Genomic DNA, 9691 nt, shown 5'->3' on the forward strand with positions numbered 1-9691 from the left:
AGGCTCTGAAATGTGCCATTTGCAGCTGTTCAGAAGAAGGTTTGGGATTGAGCCCCGTGGGCTTGTGGGTGGGAGAGTAAGATGAAGGCAGGAGCGAAGCATTGCTGGTGGGCACTGCATCACTGGGCTTGGCTGTTGGGGCAACTCCAGCTGGGAACAGCATCAGGAAAAAACACAGAGGTGGGGACAACCTCTAGGTCTGTGGCATGGTCTGGGTCCTGGTGAAGGTTGGGTCCTTGAGCAGGGTTGTTTTGTGGGCAGTGCAGGGGACAAGGAGCTCCTTGCTGCCATCCACCAGCCTCACGAGTGCTCTCCCCACAGGTGTGCCAGAAGGCAGGTGAGATCTCCCTGCTCAAGCAGCAGCTGAAGGACTCCCAAGCCGACGTCTCCCAGAAGCTCAATGAGATTGTGGGGCTGCGGTCGCAGCTCAAGGAAGGTAAGAACTTCCTCCGGGAGAAAGAGGAGCAGATCCTCACCCTGAAGGACTCCTACAGCTCCAAGAGCGTCAACCTGGAGATCTGCGAGGGCGAGCTGCAGAGGAAGATGAGCGAGGTCCAGGTGCTGAGGGAAAAACTGAACCACTGTGAGCTGGAGGTCTCCGGCCTGAAGCGGACACTTGCCAGCATGGGACCTGCGGGGTCTTTTGGTGGGGACCTGGGGGAGAAGCTGCGGGACCCGCTGGCCTGCGAGAGCGACGAGGCCAAGATGCAGCGGCAGAGCGAGGACAGTGTGAACACCCTGCGGAGGGAGGTGGAGCGGCTCCAGACGGAGCTGAAGCTGGAGCGGCAGCAGCGGGAGCAGCAGGTGATGGACTTCGAGGAGGAGCGGCGCACGTGGCAGGAGGAGAAGGAGAAAGTCATCAAGTACCAGAAGCAGCTGCAGCTGAACTACGTGGAGATGTACCAGAAGAACCAGCTCCTGGAACACAAGGTCAACGAGATGAACACTAAGGCCACCAGCCCGCCGCACACCGAGGAGAAGAAGACGTGGACTCCCTCCAGGCTCGAGCGGATAGAGTCCACCGAGATCTGAGGGGGGACCAAGGCGACACAACAGAATTTTTTCTTGCTGTGCATGTACTACCTGCTCAAGCCAGTGATCTTCCGAAGGATAACGCGCTCCCGTCGGAGCAGTGTGAGTGTGCTCCAGCAGGCTCCATCACCCTTACTCTCCACCTCTGTGCTCTGTAGGTGAAATAACTGTGGATGTGCGTTGGTTTGCTATCGATAATGCGACATCTCGTCTGGGTTTTTTCCTAGCACAGCTGGTGAGGGTCAGTTGGTTCTTTTGTAATCTGCCCTGACTGTTACTTCACTAGAGGCTGCCACCTCCTCTCCTTCAATTCACCCTTCTTCGGTTGGTTGTTTGGAGGGTTGTATTCTGTTTCTTTGGTTTTCCAAGCATTTACGTGCAGCAAAACAGTTCAAAGTGGCAGGTTTGTTGTTTTTTGGGTTGTTTTTTTTTTTTTTTTCCAGGACGTTTTTAGCCACATTGGCTAATGGAGCAAAGCTCTTGGGATGATGAGCAAACTCAAGTGTTCTGCATCAAGTATCCTGTCTAGACGGTGGTCTTAGTGAAGTCAGTGTGAGTTTGGCCACTGATTTCAGTGAAACCAGACATATCTCTACCAGACGACCCCCTCTTGCCCTGGTTGCAAGAGGTTAGGACATCCTTGAGGAGCAGGATGAGCCTGTCCGGGTAAGAGAAGCCAACAGGGAATGATGTCCCAGCAGGAGCCTCTCTGGAGGCTCAGTAGAGCTTAACATATGCTGCGTTTTCACTTCCTTGTGGTTTCCTCCTGCAGTTCCACTCCTCTCCCAGGTTGTGACCAACCCCGGGAGCAGAAATACTCTCCCACCTCTGCCTTGGTCCCCTTACTCTTACTCTATACCCAAGCTTGCTACAGCAAGAAAAAAGCTTGGAAATCCAAGCTAGTTTCCCTTCCCAACAGCCCTCTTACTTCCCAAAGTCAATGGAATCGAGGTCTGGGGAAGCCGCCAAACCCACGGGATTTATGCAAACTGAAGCTTTAGCAATCTGCCCCAAAAGTGGGCAATTGTGCCACCCTGTCCCCAAACGAGTGACACCTTGGTGCACTCTCTTGGTCCAGGGTCTGCTGAAAAACAGCACTCGAGCCTCACTCAGGAGTTGCAGGGAGGGCACAGCAGCATCACAGCTGGATTGGAACAATCAGCCTTCAGTCCTGTCATTCCAAACAGCGCCTGCAGCCATCCCATGGGGCATCCCACACCCCAGGGATGGAGAGAATAACTCGCAGGCCTGGCCCAAGAAAATACTCAGCTACTAACTCTGAGCACGGAAGAAGTCATACGAGGGGGAAATGCTCAAGATCACGCAAGTGCTTATGCCCTGGCAGAATAATAAACCAAATCCTACGTGCACAGTCACCGAGGCAGCAAAACCTGGCATTCCGCTTGAAAATGTGGGCAAGGTGAGCTCAGTTCTTCCTGTCATGGACAATTTTTTACCACGAGTCACAATAACGAGAAGAAAAATGTTGCAAAGTGGAGTTTGCACTGGCCAAAGAATCAATAGGAGTGGGGATTTTGGCTCTTTTCCCTGGTGAGTAGCTAGAAGAGAAAAGTAAGAATTAGCACTGGGATGTCTTGAAATGTCTGTGAGGTGATTCCAGGGCAAATTTGGCCAGATTAAATTTCATGTTCATAGCAAGGAAGAACCTGGAGGCATTGAGGGGCTGAAGACCTTCCAAACAAAAGCCCTGAAGCTGCACATTTTCCATGTTTTATCTCCCCAAAGCTCTCCTGCTCATGACCAGGTGTGACCTTCAGTTGAGAGCAAACATTGTTGTGATGAGCTCCAGGCTGAGCAGAGTGGAGACTGCAGTTAGCCCCACCAGCCCAAGTCATTGGACAGTGCCACTGGCCAGCAGCTGGTGGTGGCTGCTAGAGATCCCTGGAGCCATTGAAAACGGGAAAGTGACAAGATCAGGGCATTTCAAGATCCCAGTTGACAGTTGCTGTCTTTTCCCACCAGTTCTGCCCATGTCTTTGGAGCTGGAGGAAGACAACTCATGGAAAACACCAGGGAAGCTCAGGCCAAGCCCCTTTCCCTGGACCAGCCATAAAGGGGGGATTAGGTCAGGTCTGACTACTGATGGGTGTGGGGAAGAGTCCTACTGCAAATCCTGAAGATGCTCCAGCACTCATGGACATCAGCCCGTGCACTCCAGCAAGGAAGGAGTGCAGCTGCCTGCCAGTGCCACAGAGCTGCAGAACTGCCGTGCCCAGGGAGACATCCACATGCACCTGGCCAGGCAAATCCTAGAGCTTCCTCCATGTCACACTCCAGGCCTTCCAGGCAGAGTCAAACATCCCACAGTGTCAGGGTTGGAGATCTGGTGTCTTGCACCGTCTCAGCTCTCTTTTCACATGGGACAAGCCCACGTTGTCCTCCCTCCCAAAGCAGGTGTTTGGTGTCTGTTCCTGTGAAGATTGTTCACCTTGGAGGAGGAAAGGCCAACTCCCTCCACTGCATCACATCGATCCAGAGCTTCAATCCAGATCTGAGACACCTCAACTGTGGACATTCTCTGGAGGACAGAGCCTTGCAGACACCCATAGGACACTCTGCTGCTGGTTTTCCCTCTCTCAGGATTCTCCCAGGATCCCCCAAGCAGCACCCCCAACTGTCCTGCAGAGACCACCCCACCCCTGCTACGGTGACAGAAAATATAGATGGTTTTTGGGAGCCAAACTGCCACAAAGGATTCCTGCACTTCAGGATTCCTCCCCACAACTGGATGTGCTGCTCCCCATCAAGTCCTCTCCCCTGTGCCAGCCCTTTGGTCAGCAGAGCTGGAGCAAAATGATGGTGAGACATCTGGATGCCTCTTGTTTGCGCCCAGGTGGAGCTCACCTGGCTCCTTCCAGATCTTTTACACTTTCACAAGTTGATGAAATCTCTCATCAAAAGCTTCCTTGTGGCTCTGGGATCTTAGCCCTGGATTAGGACAGCAAGGGCTGCCAGGCTGGAGTTTGGGTGGCACATCCTGGGAATGGCCAAGGAGGATGGCAGCATGTCTCTTGGAGGCTCAGGCAGGGCTGATGAATTGTTTCTGTCCCATGCAATTCCACCCAGAGTTTAGGCTTGACCATCCCCCAGCTGTCTCCTCCACCTTGGAGCTAGTGGAATTCAGCATGACATCCTGGCTCTCGTGTCATTCTCCAAGTCCTGCCCCCAAAATCCTCTCTAACTTGCCACTGGCCACCAACACAAGCTGTGGCTGTGAAGGTCTCAGCTCAGTTGCCCACACATGGGGTCCACAAGCATTAGAGATGCTCTGGGATACCAAACACATACAGCTGGACAATATGATCCAAGATTTTTGGGAGAGCCAGGCCAGTGGTGGCTGTCCTGGAGCAGCTCTGGTGTCACACGACCCCCATGTACAGAGTCCAGTCATGCTCCAGGCACATCCACACAGCAAACAGAGGACACTGATCAGCTCCAGTGGCTTCCATCCATGGGGATGTGGGCTAAGCAGGCTGTCCTGGTGCCAGGGAAGGTCTTTGCTATGAGCAGGGCTGCTTTGCTCCACCACCATTCCAAGGCTGGCTGCTACTACTGTCCCAGCCACCCAGCTGGGCTGATTCCAGCACACCCCTCTCACCCCCAGGGTGAACACCACAACCAGGGCACGTTGTTGTGCCTCACACAGCCCCACTTAGCTCCTGCCACTGTCTGCTGGCAGCTGGTGGCCCCAGTCCTGCTGTCACTGGTGGTGGTCACTCACCTCCGGGTGTCCACGCTCCAGATGGGAATGGAAATGTTGCTCTTATGCTGTTGTACAGAGAGAAGTGTATTTGGATGTAAATAAGAGCCTAGCTCTGTATGTTGATGATTAAATGGAGAGAAGAAGGCTCTGTGGCTTCTCTGTTGGCGAGCAGGGCTGAGCGCTGCACACAGGGTGCTCAGCACCCCGACCTGGGCCTGGCTGCACTGGGAATCTGCCCTTCAGCACCTCCCAGGAAAGCAATCCACTTGGGATCAGCTCAGCCTGGTGTCACTCTGTCCTGCTTTGGTGCTTGCTGTCACCCTGAGCCAGGTTTGCCTCCTGGTTAAGGGTGAAGTCCCCTCTGCCCATCCGGTGTCACACCCAGACTCCGTGCAGACAGTGGTTCCCAGAGTGTCCCCCTGAGCTCTGCCCATGGAAAGGACCATCCTGCTCCCCTCCTGCCCCTTGCAGTGGCACTTTACAGCTCGCTCAAGGCAGCGAGCTCACGAGAACACGACCAAAGATCTCAGAGCACTGGGCTGCATGCTTGGAGCTGTGTCCCGGCTTTCCTGCAGAGACATGAGGCTGGTGTGGGCTTGAAAAGGGGAATGAGAGCTGGCATGGGACATGATTTCCTCGTGTGCCACCTGGGAATGTTTGCAGATCCATAAGGGCCTTTCCTGTGCAAAATAAGACAGGATAGAAAGGAGTTCCTGAGTGAGGTGATTGTCCCCAGTTGGTGACACCAGAATCCTCCACAGCCATACCAATTAGCTCCACACATTTCCTGTGGGGAATATCGACCAGGGGCTGTTCCTAGGAGTTGGGATGGCTGCAATTCCCTTTCTTCTTGAGGAGAAGAGAGAATGCATGCCAAGTCATGCATCCTCTTGTCTTCAAGCAACTCCATGCCTCTCATCTCAGAGCAATAGGTCTCCTCTAGGTTGGCACCAGTACAGGGTCCAGTCAATTGTTCTGGCTCAGTGGGAGTTGTCCATGAAAATGGGCATCCTGAGAGAGCTGGTGATCTTGCTGGCTGCCCCCTTGGTGTCCTCTCCACAGCTCACCCCAGGTCATCCTCAGCACCCTCCTTACCAAGGAACTAAATTCCAAGGTGAAGGCAGCGTGTTCTTCACTTCTCCTGCTTGGGGTGTTGAAGGAATCTCCACCCACCTTTGCTCCATGAAGGCTCCTGGACCTGGCAGGAGGCCAGTGGGAGATCTGTGCTCTTGAAAGTGGGTGTTCAGGTGGGTCTGGGCCTTGGGCAGATGCCTCTCAACTGTGCCTCTGCTCCCCAGCCATTCTCTTCTCCACTCCATCCCTGGGATAGGAGAAAGCCCAACTCATTGTTAATTTAACCCAAACCTTCAGATTAAGCCTTGAAACCCCTTTATATGAGTTACTGTTTATCTAGACCCCTTGCTAAAGATCTCTTCATGTGTTGCCTGTGCCCTGCTGCTCCTCTGCTCCAGCTCTTCAGCCTCTCCTGCCTCCTTTTAGATCATCCCCATGCCTCTGGAGCAGTCAGTGGCTTTCCCAGTGCTCTCCCAGGTACATCTGGACAAGCTGGAGCTACAGCCCCACTGAGAATGGGTTATCCCAACCCTGCTCTCAGGAGCTTTCCAGAACACTGATCCTCTCACCTCTGACATCCCCATGGCAGCTCCATCAGCCCTGCTTTACCTCCAAGGACAATCTGGCTTCCTGCTGAAGGACATTCCCCTGGCCTGCAGTCCTGTGGGATCATTGCACGGGGATTCACACCATCACCACCAGCTCTGGAGCTCCCTGGTCCTTCCACCCTCAGAACAAACAGGGGTCTGAGGGATCTGTGAGGTCCTTAGGGGCATGCAGGACCCTGCAGTGTATCAAGGTGTTGGGATCACATCCAGCTGTTTGCAGATGTTGGCTTCCCAATAGGATGTTCCATGCTGGCAGAGCAACTGCCATCAGCACCAAGCTCCTGTATTTTCAGGGAAATCCTCCTCCCTGGTTCTCCCAGTGACAGGGATTGTGCCAGGTCTGGAGCCTGGACCAGGCTGTGTCTCCACAGCTCTTTCACAAATCTGTTTTCTCCGGCAGAAAGTCTCTGCTTTCTGTCCCAAAGCAATAGCTTTTTTCCAGGGAGATTTCAAAGGGACCCTTCCCAACTCTGACACCTGCAGGCAAGCCAACATTCCCGTGAATACCTTCATAGCTCCAGCCCTGGCCTTGACTCCTCTGGAAAGGGATGCAAGGTCCAGTCTGGCTCGAAATAACCACAGTGGTCTGAGCTTGGTGGCTCTGTTTATCCGGAGAGCCCAGAGCTTCCCACATCCAGCAGGCCACCAGCCTGGACAGCCAGGAGGTGTGACCCACCCCGTGGCTGTCACTGGGTCCCTGCAGCAGCTCTTCTCCACGTGGGAACCACTGGGGAGTCTGAGCTCACGGTGGCAACCAGTGGGATGCCGTGGCTTTGCTGAGCGCCAGGCTGGGAGGAGAAGGTCCTTTCACCCCTTTCCTGCGACCAAAAGGAGCAGAACACGTGCGGGCAGAGCTCCAGCAGCGGCGCAGGAGCGTCCCAGCACCACCCAATGCTGCACACCCGGCTGATGTGTCTATGCAGTCCCTTCCCAGGCTCTGTGTCCCCGCAGAGCCCAGCCCGAGGCCGGGGCTCCTCCGAGGTGTCTTCGTTTGCACTCTCCAGGACCTGGAAATCGCTGTGAGCCCAGAGGAGCCGCGTTGGCCTTTGCCCCACGTTGGGCACCACACCGGGGAGGGTTTTCCTCACCCCAAACCGATGCACGTGGCTGAGCCGCCCGGTGTCCAGCAGATCCATCGATTTTCCCCCAAAACCCACGAGGAAAAGGGTGGTTTGGGCGAGGCTGTTGTCCCACTTCACCAGCAATAACAGGAGCTGCGCTGGCGCCGGGCCGTGCCCCTCTGCAGCACCTCCTGCGCGACGCCCCTCGTCCCATTCCGGACCTCCCCGAGTGTAAATTCAATCCCAGCCTCGTGCTTTCTTCCCTCTCGTTTTTCCTGATGCCTCGGTGTCTTTCTCTTCCTCTTTTTTCCTTTCTTTCTCTCTCTCTCTCTCCTCTGACTGTGAATTCAAACCAGAAGTGTTCTGAACTCGACTCCGTTACTGTTCTGTCTCTGCGTCGACTGTTGCTGGTTCTCCGAACTGCGTTTAAACGAGACTTTTCAAAAAAAAAACCCAAAAAACCCCCAAAAAAACTCTAAAAAAACCCTCTTAAAAAATCTAGAAAAAAAAAATCTAAAAAGAAAATCTTAAAAAAAAACCTAAAAAAAATTTTTAAAAATCTAAAAAAATAATCTAAAAAATAAAAAAAATCTAAAAAAAATTCTAAAATAAAAAATTTTAAAATTATATATATATAAATATATATATACTTAAAAAAATAAAAATATTTAAAAAAAAGAACTCCATAAAGTCGGGTGTCTCTCCTGTCCACTTGGTCACTTCCAAACACTGTTGTCTTGACTTTGCCTCTGGTTATAAGTGTGTTTAAAGACAAAAGTTGAACAAAAAAAAAAAAAAAAAAAAAAGAAAAGAATTTTAAAAAATAAAAGAAAAAAAAAAGAGGTAACATGCACCATTCTGGGATTTTTGTACAGCAAAGGTGTATCTGTTTCAGAGGTTCTTGTTGAAACTCCACCACACTTGCCAATTCCCTGCTGGCCTGTTGTCTGTTCCCATTGGGTTCTCCAGATGTGAAGAGCTACTGCCTTTGCCATTTTCTACGGTGAATATATAAATATATCTGTACAGAGGTATGTATATATATAAATAGACATGCAGATCTATATGTATACGTATCTCCAACTCTCCTCTCTCGACCTGACTGTGAAGGATTTTTATTGGGCAAAATAAAATGGAGAAAGGCCCCGTTTTAAAAACAGGACTGCGTGGTTTCTTCGGTTGTAGCACAGCTGGGAGAAGGGGGGAGAACCGGGGGGATTTTGGGGATGGATCCACAGCTGGGCTGGGGAGCTGGGGATGGGGGGAAAGCTCCACCTTGGGTGAACCAGCATGTTCCAGTCTAGCTGCAGTGGTGGGTGGGAAGGCAATTCCCCTTCCCCTTGCCTCCCGTGCCAAGCCCTCACTTGGAAAAAGCACGGGAAAAAGCACATCCCCCACTGGAGCATCTCTGGGGCTTCCCTGATTTCCCCTTCATGTGGCTGAAGGAGTGGAACAAACTCAGAATGCACCAAATTCGTGTTGGATCCCAGATGCTGGGAGTGAGGATTTGGATGCAGCCCCCGGGCCTAGCTCCATCCACCTTTCCCTCGTAAGCAGGGAGGAAACACCACCTCCAAAACCTCCTGCAGGTGCAAGAGATAAATGTCGGTTTTTTCTTTAAAAACCCAGCAATTCCAGCACTTTTCCCAATGGCAGGGAGGAAACACCACATCCAAAACCTCACATGGGTTTTTACTCAAGTCAATCCCACCCAACTCTGTCAGCATCACTAAAAGCAAGAGATAAACGTCGTTTTTTCTTTAAAAACCCACCAATTTCATCACTTTTCCCAATGGTAGGGAGGAAACACCATATCCAAAACCTCACACAGGTTTTTACTCAAGTCAATCCCACCCAACTCTGTCAGTGTCACTAAAAGCAAGAGATAAACGTAGTTTTTTCTTTAAAAACCCACCAATTCCAGCACTTTTCCCAATGGCAGGGAGGAAACACCACATCCAAAACCTCACATGGGTTTTTACTCAAGTCAATCCCACCCAACTCTGTCAGCATCACTAAAAGCAAGAGATAAACGTCATTTTTTCTTTAAAAACCCACCAATTCCATCACTTTTCCCAATGGTAGGGAGGAAACACCATATCCAAAACCTCACGAGGGTTTTTACTCAAATCAATCCCACCCAACTCTGTCAGCGTCACTAAAAGCAAGAGATAAATGTCATTTTTTCTTAA

The 9691-nt window shown here is 51.8% G+C and overlaps 1 protein-coding gene across 4 annotated transcripts in view; it reads left to right on the plus strand.

Annotated features, from left to right (window-relative positions):
• LZTS3 (leucine zipper tumor suppressor family member 3) overlaps positions 1–8656 on the plus strand; it is a 50106-nt gene extending 41450 nt beyond the window's left edge. For all 4 annotated transcript variants that reach the window (XM_030270471.4, XM_072927886.1, XM_002190204.7 and 1 more), the window contains one exon: positions 322–8656. In XM_030270471.4, coding sequence (XP_030126331.3) covers positions 322–1032 — 711 coding nt within the window. In that variant the 3' untranslated portion in view covers positions 1033–8656. The remainder of the gene's footprint in view (positions 1–321) is intronic.
• The last annotated feature ends 1035 nt before the right edge of the window (positions 8657–9691 follow it).

Source organism: Taeniopygia guttata, chromosome 4, assembly GCF_048771995.1.
Source record: "Taeniopygia guttata chromosome 4, bTaeGut7.mat, whole genome shotgun sequence".
NCBI lineage: Eukaryota > Metazoa > Chordata > Aves > Passeriformes > Estrildidae > Taeniopygia > Taeniopygia guttata.